Source organism: Bos mutus, chromosome 23, assembly GCF_027580195.1.
Source record: "Bos mutus isolate GX-2022 chromosome 23, NWIPB_WYAK_1.1, whole genome shotgun sequence".
Taxonomy (NCBI): domain Eukaryota; kingdom Metazoa; phylum Chordata; class Mammalia; order Artiodactyla; family Bovidae; genus Bos; species Bos mutus.
Window position 1 is genome coordinate 25944265 of NC_091639.1, and position 16956 is coordinate 25961220.

Genomic DNA, 16956 nt, shown 5'->3' on the forward strand with positions numbered 1-16956 from the left:
GCACCAAATCTTTTTCTTCAGGAAACAAAATTACCCTTTTCTTTGGAAAATCTACTGTATAACACAAAATATCAAAACCAGTTAGCTTCCAACAGAGTTGCAAATAGTTTGGAGACACTTAATGGTGGAAATATAACTAGTTAGCTGTTAGAGTGGTCTGTTTTCCAGCTCTTGGATTTCTAGATGTGATGTAGCATTCATTTCTCTATAGCTTTAAAGAGAAAAATGTTTCATAGCCATGTGAGATATAGGTGACTTGCTGAAAATAAAGCACTTAAATGTTCTTTTTATACTAAGGTGGACATCTTAACATATAGTTTCTGTATCACGTATCTTGCACAATAAGCCCTCCAATGAATTTTACTTGTGTGGTCTTAATTTTCTTGGAAGGAGTTTCCTATCAAACTGTTGCTCCTTTTATTTTCAGGAGTGTTTGGGAAAGTTCAGCTTCATAGCGCTTATCCTAGGAAATCCTGGACACGTCTTGGGGCTGACATAGCTTCAGGCAATGAGAGGTAAGGAATGAGAGTAATTTAGGGGGATATATTTTTTGGTTTAACTTGCTTCAGCTGGAGGTTTTGTTACAATAGGAAATTAAATTTTAGATTAAGAATCATAATTCAAGGTTAGATAAGTGGGAAATATTAAAGGCTACAAGGATTTAAAATATTCTCTGTAACATAATAGAAGAACAAACCAAGCAAAAGGTAGGGGAGGATATAATTTATTTAAGGAGTAAATTTTATTTATTTATTTTTATTGTTTATTTTTTAACTTTCTGTTTTGTATTGAGGTACAGTTGATTAACAATGTTGCAACAGTTTTGGGTGAGGTTCTTAGCCATATATATGCATATATCCATTCTCCCCCAAACTCTGCTCCTGTCCAGGCTGCCACATAACATTTGCAGAGTTCTATGTGCTGTACAGTAGGTCCTTGTTGATCTATTTTAAATATAGCAGTGGGTACACGTTCATCCCAAACTCCCTGACTATCCCTTTCCCCCATCCTTGCCCCTGGCAACCGTAAGTTCGTTCTCGAAGTAAGGAGTAAATTTTAGATAATACATGTTTACTGCTGTCAGTAAATCTTTAAAAAATATGAATTCTATGAGATAATAGATGAAATATGAGGTGGGACTACAATATCTGAATTGAAATGATGAGACAAAATGAGTGAGATGAAGTATATAAAGAACGTTATGGAATTTAAATTCAATGATGGAATTTAATAATACCTTGATGGCAATAAAGAATGAAATCACCGCTGCCTCAAAGTGAGTGCGTTTGTGCATGCTAAGTCGCTTCAGTTGTATCTGACTCTTTGCGACTCTACGGACTTGTAACCGGCCAGGCTCCTCTGTCCATGGGATTCTCCAGGCAAGAATACTGGAGTGGATTGCCAAGCCCTTTTCCATGAAATGAGTAGGCAACATAAAAAAGAAACTGATGGAATCTACACAAATGAAAAGATAAGATAAAGAGATAAAAATAATAAAAGAGAAGGTATTAGAGAACAGAAAATAAAAGCACATTTTGGTAATAGCTCTTTTAAATAAGAGTCCAGAATAATGACACCACAAAGAATAATTAAAACAACTAAAAACACATAAAAGAGTTGGAATTAGTTCCATTTCATTTGAACAACATTGAGAATCATGACTGCTCCAAATCCTCACAGCACAAGAAAAAACAGTGAAAAAAGTAAGAGAAAAACAAAAGAAGACATAAAGCTTGATAACATTAGAATTCTCTACACCATTAAATGTCAGAAGATAGTAGTGCAAGAATCTACACATGTGTAGGGAAAATGATTCTAGGCAAAGGTTTGGCTTATAAACATAGACCCTGCTAAAATGCTGTTCGCATATGAAAGCAAAATATACCTTCCACTTTCCAAGAACTGAAAAAAATTAAAAACTGTGTTCTAATAAAGAGATTAAACTGAATCTAAAATTTAAGAGTGCAAATAAAATCCAGAAATTGTAAAAAGATTAATAAGAATAGGCATAGTAAGGAAAGTTTTACACTAGATAACATGATATAGAAATGTAAATCTCTAAAAAACATGATAGGAAATTACCAGTAACAGAAATAGTAATGAAAGTACAGATATGAGTATAGATATAGTAAGGTAAGTTTTATATCAGATAGTGTAATATCTTATATATGAAATATATAAAGTAAATCTCTAAAAAAGAAAGGAAATTACCAGAAACAGAAATAGTAATGAAAGTATAGATATGAGCATAGATACAGTAAGGAAAGTTTTATATCAGATAGCGTAATATCTTATATATGAAATATATAAAGTAAATCTCTAAAAAAAGAAAGGAAATTAATAGAAACAAAAATAATAATGAAAGTAATGAAGTTTGCTTACCTCTTTCAGTTTAAACCTTTAAATTAGATTAAAATTATAAAGAAAAAATGAAAAATATGACTAGTAAAAATTTAATTGGTATATATAAAATATACATTTGTTTACCCCAATATAATTATAATTAAAAAGTTTAATAAATTTTAATAAATTATATACAACATAATCACAGTAAAATAAACAGAGATTAACACAAAATTTTAGCCAACTACCTTAATCTTTTGCAAGATGTAAGAAAAAAAATGATATATCTTCTCCTAAATAACTTTTGTATTAAAGAGATCAAACTTTTATAAATAGAATACTTGGAAAATAACAGTAATAAGAATTGAATAAGACATGGCCATACATGTCATCACATTAAATGCTTTTATTGTTGAATAAGAAAATATAAAAATAAATTAATCAGGTCGTTAGTATTAGAAACCAGAAACAAAATAACCACAAGCCTAATGAAATCAATACATACCTGATAAAGACAGAAATTGGTAATTTACAAAGTAGGAAATTAGTAGACTTGATTTTTTTTTTTTAGAAGTACTGGTAAATCTTTAATAACTAAGCACACAAAACAAAATATAATTCAGAAATGGAGATTTAAATATAATAGATATTGAAGAGATTAAAATTGTAATCTAAAAATATGTATATCTATAGAGTATCATTCTGAAATTAAGAAAAAATAAGTTATATATAGAAACATAAATGATCATAATTGTCTAAAGAAGACTAAAAATTGAGAGAACCAATAACAGCAAAAATCATAATGTTATCAAATATTTATTTCCAAGAATACATTTCGCTCAAATAAATTTATGGCATGTTCTACTCATTCATTCAGTCATCAAATACTTATTGTGTTGTATAATCTATTCCATAGCATAGAAAAATATATGAAGATTGCCAATTTGTTTTAGCAAGCATGTATAAAATAATTTTTAAAACAGCTGCTAAAGATAACTCAAAAAGAGAAAACTGAGGCAACATCCAAGTTGTATCCTAAATAAAACAGCAACAAATGAAATCCAGTAATTTATTGGAAAATGAGTGATTAATTCAAGAGAAGCAGGATGGTTTGAAACGAATTAATTAATATAACTTACCTAAATAAAACAATATAAAGACTAAGAATTTGTTCAGTTTGGTACAAAACAGAAATGCATTTAGTAAAATTCAGCTGGCATTCTTGGAATAAATGATAAATTAAGACTATACCGATATGTTTCTTAATGGGGTGGTTTAGTCATTAGTTGAGAATCACTGCTTTAAGTAATAATACAAAATAAATAATTAAAAATCTCTCTTATACAAGCAACTTTCTTTTCTATTGAAAAACTGACATTAAAAATCATTGTATATTACAGCTATCATTAAAAATAGTTATCAAATTTTTAGCCAATATATTGAATCAAGTAAATACTGTAACTAAAAAAATCAGCTGTAACTACCAAGAGGAATTCAAATTATCGTGTTTTTTTTTTTTTTTGCTGATTATATACACTTTTGTTCTAGAAAAGTAGAGAATCATCTGAAAAAACAACAGGAGCATTCAGTAAAAGCACAAATCAATAGGCTTTTAATATGTGAGCAATAAAATTTTAAATTACAGTGTACAGTGTTATTTAAAATTTCAATTGAAAATATCTATAAATAAAGAAGTGAAATTACAGGAGCCATAAAAGCAGATCTATAAAACACCAGTCAAAGGCATAAAGGAGATTGGAATAAATGATGATGCATAACATAAATGGAAAAACTCAATGTTTTAAACATGTCAATTTGATGCAAATTTAATCACAAACCAAATAAATGCATTTTGAATCTGACTCATTAAATCTATGTCTTTTGGTACAATAAATACTTGAAGATAGCCAAACATTATCAATTATTTAATACATACACACATATATATATGTATATATATGTATATTGCTTTCCTGGTAGCTCATTTGGTAAAAAATCCTCCTGCAATGCAGGAGACCTTGCTTTGATTCCAGGAAGACCTGCTGGAGAAGGACTAGGCTACCCACTCTAGTATTCTTGAGCTTCCCTGGTGGCTCAGCTGGTAAAGAATCTACCTGCAATGTGGGAGACCTTGGTTTGATCCCTGGGTTGGGATCCTTTGGTGAAGGGATCTTTCATATATATATATATATATAAAAAGTGTGTGTGTATATATATATGTATGTATGTATATATATGTATGTATGTATATATATGTATATATATATACACACACACACACACACCTTTAATGTGAATATATGTATATATATATATGTATATGTGAATATATATATATATATATGTATGTATGTATGTATATATGTATGTATGTATATATATGTATATATATGTATATATATATACACACACACACCTTTAATGTGAATAATTATTGTTATTGGCACCAGAACAGGAGAGACTATATAGCAATAGACCCAGGTATGTATCATTATTTAGAATTGGAATAAATTAGCATATATATATATATATATATATTAGCATATATAAATTAGCTATATATATTAGCTATATATTATATATAATAATTATAATATATTATAATAAATAATATATATAATATATTATATATAAAAACTAGCATATAAAATTAGCATATATTAGAATATATCAGAATAAATTAGCATATATATATGTGAATATATGTATATATATGTATGTATGTATATATATATATGTATATATGTATGTATTTTTATATATATATATATATATATATACACACACACACCTTTAATGTGAATAATTACTGTTATTGGCACCAGAACAGGAGAGACTACATAGCAATAGACCCAGGTATGTATCATTATTTAGAATTGGAATAAATTAGCATTTCAATTTTAAGGGCTTCCCATTTAGTTGAAAATTTGTGCTGGAATAATTGGTCAATGCTTTGGAAAAATATAAAATTAGATTCTCACTTTATCCTTTACTGTAAATTATCAGTTCAGTTCAGTTCAGTTGCTCAGTCATGTCCAGCTCTTTGTGACCCCATGGACTGCAGCATGCCAGGCTTCCTTGTCCATCATCAAGTCCCAGAGCTTGCTCAAACTCATGTCCACCGAGGCAGTGATGCCATTCAACCATCTCATCCTCTGTCATCCCCTTCTCCTCCTGCCTTCAATGTTTCCCACCATCAGGGTCTTTTCCAATGAGTCAGTTCTTCGCATCAGATGGCCAAAGTATTGAAGCTTCAGCTTCAGCATCATTCTGGACAGATTTCCTTTAGGATTGACTGGTTTGATCTCCTTGCAATCCAAAGGACACAGTTCAAAAACATCAGTTCTTTGGTGCTCAGCTTTCTTTGTAGTCCAACTCTCACATCCATACATGACTACTGGAAAAACCATAGATTTGACTATACAGAACTTTATTGGCAAAGTAATGTCTCTGCTTTTTAATACGCTGTCTAGGTTTGTCATAGCTTTCCTTCCAAGGAGCAAGTGTACTGTAAATTATAGAGGAATTTAAAATGACTAAATGTTATAAAGCAAAACCATAAAATTATCTGAAGAACATTTAAGTAAATATTATATAATTTTGAACTAGGAAACACTTGTGGGATCATAACAAGAATTACAACAAACATAACAGCAAGAAATAATAGATTTGAAAACATTAAAAAGACCAGTATTTTTACATGTCAGTTACAAAATAAAATGGCAATTGACAAAGGAGAAAATATTTGCAATATACAATAGTACATATGGAGGGTTAATATTTTTGTATGTAAAGCACTCTTAAGAATAAAAAGAAAACAATATGAATACCAGAAGATCAATTGCTAAACAGTTGAATGAATTGCATGAATCACAAAAGAAGACATGCATATGACTAACAAACATATGGAAAAATGTTCTGTACTAGAACTGAAATAAATATTAAGCAAACGAAAATTAAATACCGTTTTAAAATTTCACATTGGCAAAAGTGAAAAAGAATGAATTCCAGGTGACAAAAAGGAAGAGATACAAGCAGTGGGGATGGGGGAGAAAAATTACATATTAGCCTACTTTTGTAACTAAAAATAATATTTAAGTATGGATATATGTAAATAAAGAAATGTCTGAAAGACATATAGCACAGCAAGGAAACTGTTGATGAATTGATAGATAGCTGCTGCTTTGGTGTGTTTTTCTCTAAGTACAGAATATCTTAATAGAAAGTTGTTATTTTTGTAGTTATACTAACATTGTTATATATTTCAATACAATTTTTGTGAATTCTTACCATATGTCAGACATTGAACAGTGGCCTGAATATACAATTACCAGTGAAAATTGACATGATCTCTGCCCTCAGACATTAATCAAACAAATAAAGAGTAATGTAAAATTACATCTGTGATAGAGGCTATGAAGGAAGGTGGTATAGAATTCTGAAAACATGAGAACTTGAGGCAATGATTGAGGTTAGAGAAGGCTTCCCTGAAGAGTGATTTCAAAGGTGGGGACTGAAAGATGAGTGGGCATTCACTAAGCAAAGTGGGGCAGGGTGTGTGTGAAGAGTACTGTAGCCAGAGCAGACAGCGCTTAGTCATTCAATAAAAAGCTGATGAGCATTTACTATGTGCCAGGTGTGGCTATAACCACTGCACATTTAGAGGCAAATTTGAAGAAATGGCTGTCATCTGGGAGTCTACATCTTAGTGGAGGGAGATAGACAATAAACAAGCAAATCAAAAAATATGAAGGACATAGTTACATAGTTATAGATTATAAAATGTGCTGCTGCTGCTGCGAAGTCGCTTCAGTCATGTCCGACTCTGTGCGACCCCATAGACATAGACATATAGACCCCATAGAGCCTACCAGGCTCCCCTGTCCCTGGGATTCTCCAGGCAAGGACAGTGAAGTGGGTTGCCATTTCCTTCTCCAATGCATGAAAGTGAAAAGTGAAAGTGAAAAGTGAAAGGTGACCCCATAGACATAGACATATAGACCCCAGTACCAGGCTCCCCTGTCCCTGGGATTCTCCAGGCACAGTGAAGTGGGTTGCTTTCCTTCTCCAATGTGACCCCATGGACTGCAGCCTACCAGGCTACTGCAGCCTACCAGGCTAGTAAGGAAATAAACTGGGTGGTATGATCCAAGATAGCTGGGGGATATGAGGTGTATCCTTTTACACTGAGTGGACAGAGAGGATCTTTCTAGAGAAGGGAAATGACAGAAGCCAAGTCACATGGTACCTTGTTTACATGTGAGAGATCAAAGGGAAAGTTACAGAGCGTTTTCTACAGAGGAATTGATGGAATCTGATTTAGGTTTTGAAATTGCTTAGACTTTCCTGGTGGCTCAGTGGTAAAGAATCTGCCTGCAATGCAGGAGACACGGGGTTCTATCCCTGGGTCAGGAAGATCCCCTGGAGAAGGAAATGGCAACCCACTCCAGTATTCTTGCCAGGATAATCCCATGGACAGAGGAGCCTGGTGGGCTACATTCCATAGGGTCGCAAAAGAGTCAGGCACTACTTAGCACTACTTAACTACTAAACAGCAACAACTGGTGCTATGAAATTGATGTATCATGAAGACAAGAACAGAAGCTGGGGTATCTGGAGGTCAGCTGAGGTAAAAAACATGGTGGCTGGGACTGGGGAGGAGGCAGCGGAGATGGAGAGAAGAAATGATGCTGTCTGATTGCTGATGAATTGAATATTGAGATGGGGGAGTCCTTCTGGTTTTTTGATTGATCAACCTGGTGGGTGGTGGAAGAATGCACTGAGATGGGGAGATTCGGAGAGGAACAGACTTGTCAGGACAGACGATGGCAGGGATGTGCTAAGTTGGAGACACCAAGTCGAGATGTGAAGAAGGCAGTTTAATACAGAACATAGGGCTCAGTGAGACCATGACAGTGAGGCATCCTGTTGATGAAGTAGATGGTGTCACTGATCTAGAAGCGTATCAACCAGGAGAGGAGAAAACTGGAGGCTGGACATGAGACTGAGGCCAGTCTAATTTTTAAGAAGTTGATAGAGGAGGAGTTAGTGCAGGTGATTGAGGCAAAGAGACCCAAGAGGTGAGTCTGTGCTGGGAAGAAGAATGGAGAACATGAGGGACCTGAATGCCAGGATGGCTGATGAGAGAACAAGCCATGATGACAGGGCTTCAAGGGTTAGTTACAAGGCAGGGCTATATTCACTGATGTTATCAAGAATTTCAGTGTTTAGCCTCCTAATAGCATCGTGCAACTATTTTGGGCTTTGAAGGGGATTGTATGGGTGGGAGGTAGCACCAATACTCACATTTTTATGTCTAAAAAAATCATTCTAGGTACAACACAGACAACAGGAGGGGCCAAAAACAGATCTAGGGATGCTACTTAGGAGGTGCAAGTGAGAGGCAGTGTAACTTGTAGTGGAGAGAAGTGTGTAGATGTATAGACAGGAGACAAAATCTCTAGGATTGTTACCACAAGAGTGTGGGATCCAGCTGCTCGCTGCTCAAAGGTCAATAAACAGGCCAAGCTGATGGAAAGCAAGGTTTCCTTTATTTCAGATGCTGGCAACAGGGTGTGGGGAGGGTGGTGGACATCTGTCTAAAGGTTGACTCTTCCTCCCTTACAAGCAGGGTGAAAGCTTTTATAGGCAGAATGTATGTGTGTGAGGAGGGAGGAGGCTCTGCATGCAGAAACAGCATAGTCATCTCTAACGGTCATTTGCAAATTGGTCATCAGTGGTCTGACCAGTATCATCTTGGTTGTTTTAAGTTCAGTTCAGTTCATTTGCTCAGTTGTGTACAACTTTTGCGACCCCATGGACTGCAACATGCCAGGCCTCCTTGTCTATCACCAACTCTGAGAGCTTGCTCAAACTCATGTCTATTGAGTCAATGATGCCATCCAAACATCTCATCCTCTGTCATCCCCTTCTCCTCCTGCCTTCAATATTTCCCAGCATCAGGGTCTTTTCCAATGAGTCAGTTCTTTGCATCAAGTGGCTAAAGTATTGGAGTTTCAGCTTCAGCATCAGTCCTTTCAATGAATATTCAGGGTTGATTTCCTTTAAGATTGACTGGTTTGATATCCTTGCAGTCCAAGGGACTCTCAAGAGTCTTCTCCAACACCATAGTTCAAAAGCATCAATTCTTTGGTGCTCAGCTTTCTTTATAGTCCAACTCTCACATCCATACATGACTACTGGAAAAACCATAGCTTTGACTATATAGAACTTTGTTGGCAAAGTAATGTGTCTGCTTTTTAATATGCCGTCTAGGTTGGTCATAGCTTTTCTTTCAAGGAACAAGCGTCTTTTAATTTCATGGCTTCCATCACCATCTGCAGTGATTTTGGACTCAAGAAAATAAAGTCTGTCACTGTTTCCATTGTTTCCCTATCAATTTGCCATGAAGTGATGGGACCAGATGCCATGATCTTAGTTTTCTGAATGTTGAGTTTTAAGGTAACTTTTTCACTCTCCTCTTTCACTTTCATCAAGAGGCTCTTTAGTTCCTCCTCACTTTCTGCCATAAGGATGGTGCCATCTGCAGGTCTGAGGTTATTGATATTTCTCCTGGCAATCTTGATTCCAGCTTGTGCTCCATCCAGCCCGGCATTTCACATGATGTACTCCGCATATAAGTTAAATAAGCAGGGTGACAATATACAGCCTCGACATACTCCTTTCCCAGTTTGGAACCAGTCCGTTGTTCCATCTCCTGTTGGTTTTTTAGTTAAACTAAGTTCCATTTGTTCCCATTTCTTTGAGGCCAGTTCTCAGAATTGTGGCAGCTCATGTTCTGGGTAGTCTGGTCATCATGTAGTTAACTTCTTCCACCTAGTGTTTTAGTATCTATAAGACAGCACACAGGATATGGCTTAGAATATTATCTATAAGCCTTTGAGAAAGAATGAAAGGTCCTTGACTATGATTAATGGTTATATTATTATTATTTAGTCTCCTTATTGTTTTTCTTTGTTTCCACATTTTTTACTTCTCTGATTGATCTTATTTGACTAGAGTTTTCCCAGACAAAAGGCAGGCAGAGGATATGGTGGGAGGGAGTGGGCAAGGACTGTAGGATCCTCTCCATCTCAGGATGAACTGGGCATGAGGTGCTTTCCTGGTTCTGGTTTGTGTAAATGGGTGGCAGCACCATTCACTAGTGGAGGACTAAATTTGTTGGAAAAGACGAGTTCAGATTTGGTCATGTTGAGTTTGAAGTGCTTTTCTGATGCTCAGAAGAATTTGTCAGGGAGGCATTTCTAACAGGAATCAATAAGAATCTTTAATTGTTATCAGGTTAGCAAGTTGGAATTTGGCAGGAGCCATATGAATGGATTTTTCTTATAAGAATGTGTTAAAAACCTCATTCAGAATCAAGTTATAGGCTATTCTGAAAGAAACTCAATTTTATTAATTAAAACTATCGATAGTAATTAACTAGCTGCCACTTACTGAGTTCTTATCATCTAGGCTCATTCTGTGTCAGACATCTACCAAGCATCGTACATACATTATCTAACTTAAATTTCTCAGTGCTACAAGTTAGATGTTACTATCTGCACTTTATAGATATAAAAACTGAGGCTGGAGAAGGTAAGTAAAATTTCCAAAGTCAGAAAGCTATAGTTTCTGAGGTTGGATTTTTACCATAGCTTGTCTGATTCCACTTTTTGTGTTCTACATACTATAAATATTAAAAATACAATCATATTAAAAACAAAATTATTTAGTATCAGTCCTGAGGAGGCGTACTTTAATACATTTATATATAATGATATATGGTTATCATAGTGCATTCATTTTATGGATTTCTTTTTTTAACCTTTTATGTGAAATAATTTAAGATTCACAAGAAGTTGCAAAAATAATAGAATTCCCATGTACCCTTGATTCAGCTTTCCTTGATGATATCTTACATAACCACAGACTATACAATTCAACAAGTTGATATTAGTACAGTATTAACTGAACTACAGATCTCAATCAACCTGTTTCTTTAAACACTGATCTACAATCTTCCTTCTATTCAGATCAGATCAGATCAGATCAGTTGCTCAGTCATGTCTGACTCTTTGCGAACCCATGAATCGCAGCACGCCAGGCCTCCCTGTTCATCACCAACTCCCGGAGTTCACTGAGACCCACGTCCATTGAGTCAGTGATGCCATGCAGCCATCTCATCCTCTGTCATCCCCTTCTCCTCTTGCCCCCAGTCCCTCCTAGTATCAGAGTCTTTTCCAATGAGTCAACTCTTCACATGAGGTAGCCAAAGTACTGGAGTTTCAGCTTTAGCATCATTCCCTCCAAAGAAATCCCAGGGCTGATCTCCTTCAGAATGGACTGGTTGGATCTCCTTGCAGTCCAAGGGACTCTCAAGAGTCTTCTATTAAAAGCCAATTTAATATGTCTTTCTAATATTCCTTTTCTTTATAGTTTATTATAAGATATTGAATGTAGTTCTCTGTCCTATACAGTAAACCCTTGTTTATATTATATATGGTAGTCTGCATCTGTTAATCCCATATTGCCAATTTATCCCACACCTCCATCCCCTTTGGTACCCATAACTTTATTTTTCACGTCTGTCTGTTTCTCTTTCATAAATAAGTTCATTTGTGTTATTTTGGGTTACACATACAAGTGATACCATAAATATTGTCTTTCCCTGTCTGACTGATTTCACTTAGTATGACAATTTCTGGGTCCATCCATGTCGCTGCAAATGGCACTATTTCATTCTTTTTTTTTTAATAGCTGATTAATATTCCGTTGTGTATACATACCATGTCTTCTCTATCTTTTCATCTGTTCTTTGGCACTTGGGTTGTTTAGTATTATAAATAGTGCTGCTATGAATGTTGGGGTGCGTGTATCTTTCCAAGTTAGAGCTTTTGTCTTTTCCGGATCTGTGGCGGGGGGGTGGGATTGCAGGATCATAGGGTAACTCTGTTTTTAGTTTTTAAGGGAACTGCTACGTTATTTGCCACAGTGGCCGCTCTGCGGGTACACTTTGTTTGGAGTATTCATTGTGTCTCCTTCTGCTACACTCTCACTTGGGCATTCCATGTGCCTTTCTATAACAGCTTCTGTACTGGCTTCCTAAATGTTTGACAAATCCGATTAGAGGGTCAGAAGTACCCTTGCATCTCTTCTTTACCTTTACACTTCCTATGGATCTTTAAAGATTCCATCACACCTCCCACAGGACATTCAGTCTCCCCTCCAGCACACACTGATTTTCTACCATTTGAATCAATATAACATGTGATTCTATGATTTATAATTTTAATAAAAATATGCTTCTTAATGATTGATACTAAGCTGCTTCAGGTATGCATGTCCTGTTCCTCCAAGTAGTGTTCTACAGGAGAGGAAAATACTGTTTTTTTTTCGATTTGGTGTATTATTTAGCATCCAGCACACAACAGAAATTAAAAAAGAGTTCTAATAAGTGTGTGCTACACTGGACTGATGGATCTTTTCTGGAAATCAAACCTTATGGAGCCTGTTGACTCAATGGCATCTTGTCTAATAAATTAGAGTATTGAATTTAAATTAGAAAATTATTATAATTATTTTTGTGCTCATTAATCAAACCTCATGATTATACTATAACAACTTAGTTCAAATATTAGAACATAGAGATGGTGGCCTTATTCATTTATTAGCAGGAGTTCAGGATCACATTGTAGTATCCAAAAGAAGATTGTTCCTTTTGGTCCAATGAGCTGGTGGGTCCTAATCTCAAACTGGCTATTGTCTCCATGCTTGGAAAAGACATATGAGTTAGGAAGGGAGGAGGGACATAGATTCCTACAATGAAAATGAGCTGGAACATTGAGGACAGCAGATTAAAATACTTTTAATTATGCAATTAACTAAAAGTGTATTTCAGGTAAAGTACTTTCTCTGAGTCTCAGTTTCTTTTTCTATAATAGGAAAACAATAATACTTGGTTAATAGAGTAGTTATAAGGATTAAGTGAATCAATGTGTATAAAGCACTTAGGCCGGTTTCTGGCACCAAGTCAGTCTCACGTCATGGTAGTTATTACACTAACCAGGATTCTTTCAATGGAAAGTAAAAGTAAAAGTAAAAACAACCCTTCTTAATCCATTTGGGAAATTGCATTGGGCCCTCCCTCCACCTCTCCTGTTTCTCTATTTCAGTCTCACTTGTTCCTACTGAAGAGATTTCCACATTCTGTAGGGTGCAACTGAACCCCGAAGCTGTTGGCTTTTCCTAGCTTTACCATTAGAGAGAAAATTTCTCTTTCTCCTTAGTTGCAGTTCAAAAGTCCAGGAGACTACAGTTGCTAGCACTGTATTATATAACTTGCTAAGAGAGTAGAACTCAAGTGTTCTCACCAAACAATAGCAAAAAAGGGTGAATGTGTGAGGTGACTGACATATTAATTAGCTCAGTGGGGAAATCTTTTCATAATGTGTATGTATATCATATCAAATCAGCATATTATATGCTTTAAATATCTTGAGTGAGTGAATGAAAGTTGCTCAGTCGTACCTGACTCTTTGTGACCCCATGGACTATATAGTCCATGGAATTCTCCAGGCCACTGTATTGGAGTGGGTAGCCATTCCCTTCTCCAGGGGATCTTCCCAACCCAGGGATCAAACCCAAGTCTCCCTCATTGCAGGCGATTCTTTACCAGCTGAGCCACAAGGGAAGCCCTACAGCTTTATTTTTCGATTATACCTCATAAAGCTGGAAAAGGGAAAGGATTTTAACTAATGAAGGCAGGTTGGATCCCTTGCCCACCCTTTGGCAAAAGGTGTGCAGCTCTCACTAGGACCACTTAGTGTGGTGAATGAGGAGATCAGGTCTCAGAAGAGATGTGATGCATTTCCTGGAACAAAGGAGAAAATAGATCAGGTAGACAAACAGTTGAGGGCTTTCCCGATGGAGATGTGGGCTCAGTCCCTGGATTGAAAGATCAACTGGAGGAGGAAAATGGCAACCCACTCTAGTATTCTTGCCTAAAAAATCCCATGGACAGAAGACCCTGATGGGCTACAATCCAAAGGGCCTCAAAGAGTTGGACATGACTAAGCATGGCATGGGATGGCAGACAAACAGTTGACCCCAAAGACCATTCATATTATCACTGTCACCATCAATACCATTACAGGATTCAGTTTCTTTAAATACCTCACATAATTCATTGGAGTCTGAGGGTCCTTGGCCAACTTCAATGGCAATTGACAAAAGAAAGTTTAAACAGGAGTTAAAAAAAAAAAAAAGCCTCAGTATTACTAAAGATCAGAATTCTATGGCTACTCTAATTCCTCAGGGAAGAACATTTTGACATCCAGCACTCTGAACCTATGGTCAAGTGCATCTGTTGTCATTAAGATCTCCCTAAAGTTTAATTAAATTCATTTAAGTTATAGGTATTTCTATATGAATGCTTTTTACATGGTGGGAAAAAGTTTTAAATTTGTAAGTATATTTGTTTCATTCTTTGTAATTATGTTCTTTTGACCAAAAGTATTGCATTTTCTCTAAACTAGGTAAATTTTAATGCAAAAATAAAGGAAGCTGCTGATATTTTGTTTATACTTTTCAAAAGTTACCTTTCAGGAGACTTTTGCAGTGATTATTCAGTTTCCTCTCTCTTCTCATATGGTTTCATTTAGAGCCAATTATGATGCAAACAACTCTTTTTATTTTTTGGTTTATTTATTATTTTTGGTGTGTTTTGCTCAGAAAAACGAGCAAGTCTCCCCTCTCCCCTGTAGCTATAAGATTCTTATTAGTATTAATCAGACACATGAAATTGAGCTGGGATTCAAATCCTTAAGGCTTAAGCTAGGATTTCTTGAAATGGTTGATGGGTCTTCCTTCAAGTAAGAAGAGGGAATCTTTGAATTGAAGGAATTTAAGGAATATTGATACTTGACTAGCAGAACTGTCTAGGCTCTTAACACTGGAACCAAAATTTTCCCTGAATTTACCACTATTGCTGTGTAGACAGAGAAGGAGCCATGCTCCCTTGCCGTTTGTATATTTTCTTAAGAGATACAGAATCTCAAGATGTCAGTAGTGTACAGGAGAGAGAATTGTTTGTAGATCTGTAAGGTTTTGGAAACCATCATGACAAAAGATAAGTTCATTTATATTTTTATTGTAAAGTTTTGAATAATAATTTCAGTAACTCCTTTTCTCTTTGCCTAGAGAATTGTGAGGAGCTCTGGGGTTTACATAGCTGGATAGTGCTATTTCCATTAAATATTAACTATCAAGTGGCGCTAGTGTTAAAGAACCTGCCTGCCAATGCAGGAGACAGAAGTGATGTGGGTTCCATCGCTGGGTTGGGAAGATCTCCTGGAGTAGGAAATGGCAACCCACTCAAGTATTCTTACCTGCAGAATTCCCATGGACAGAGGAGCCTGGTGGGCTACAGTCCATAGGGTTGCAAAGAGTCGGACATGACTTAAGTGACTTAGTACACACACAACAATGTCAAAGTTGAGTAGCCACAGAAGACAGTACAAAATCATTTACAAAGCAGTGGTATCTGTTTTGTCAAAATGATGAACAGAAATGGGACTGGGTGTTCAGTGGAGAAGATTCCCATGGGATGACTTCTTGAAGGCAAAGGAGCTTCAGTAAATTTTTAAGGCTGAAAAGCAGAATACAGGAGATGATATTTTAATTGATAGGTGAGAAGCACATTATCTATTTCTTGGCAGAGTGAGCAGGTTCATCAGGTTGGAGCAGAGGACTTATATAAGGGAGTTGAGGGATAAGGCTCTAATTATTTCTTAGTTTATATTATGGTTCATACTTTGTGTTGCTCTGTGGGCTTCAACAAATGTATAATGGCATGTATCCATCCTTAAAGTATCACACAGAAGAATTTACAGCCCTATAAATCTCCTGTGCTCCCTAGGGAATGAGTTTTAATTCTTATTTTTCACACGGAACTTTCCTAAACATTGTCATGACCTATGTCTGAAAAGCTCTATTCAACAATATAAATAAAAAATAAAAAGATTATCCCAATAATACTGGCCATGAAGGAAAGGATTGATTTCAGTTATACTCCTAATTGGCTTTGGTGTGACTTTATATCCATCACCTGATTTTCTTTTTAAGAAGTAAATTTTTTCTTCAATATACTACTTGGTAAGTTAGAAAATTTAGATTTAAGTGAAAATGACTAATAAACTCACCTTCCATTGGCGAGGTGACATTTTTTAGTGTACATCTTTCCTATTTTCTTTTTTCTGTGCATGCATTACTTTTATTAAAAATAAATGGGCATGTTATTTTATATCCTTTTTTTCAGACAATGAAAAAAATGAACACTGTAATTAAGTGTTCTGCTATTATGTGCTTTTTAATGACTATATAATAATGCACTGTGGACTTCTCAGGTGGCTCAGTAAAGAATCCACCTGCCAATTCAGGTGATGCAGGAAACTGGAGTTTGATCCCTGTGTTGGAAAGATCCCCTGGAGAAGGAAATGGCAACCCATTCCAGTATTCTTGCCATGATAATTCCACGGACAGAGGAGCCTGACCAGCTACAGTCCATGGAGTCACAAAGAGTTGGACATGACTGATCACGCACACACACAATAA

At 35.7% G+C, this 16956-nt stretch overlaps 1 protein-coding gene across 2 annotated transcripts in view; it reads left to right on the top strand.

Annotated features, from left to right (window-relative positions):
* PKHD1 (PKHD1 ciliary IPT domain containing fibrocystin/polyductin) overlaps window positions 1–16956 on the top strand; it is a 457080-nt gene that overhangs the window by 303446 nt on the left and 136678 nt on the right. For both annotated transcript variants that reach the window (XM_070360807.1, XM_070360808.1), the window contains one exon: window positions 428–515. In XM_070360807.1, the coding sequence (XP_070216908.1) occupies window positions 428–515 (88 nt within the window). The remainder of the gene's footprint in view (window positions 1–427; window positions 516–16956) is intronic.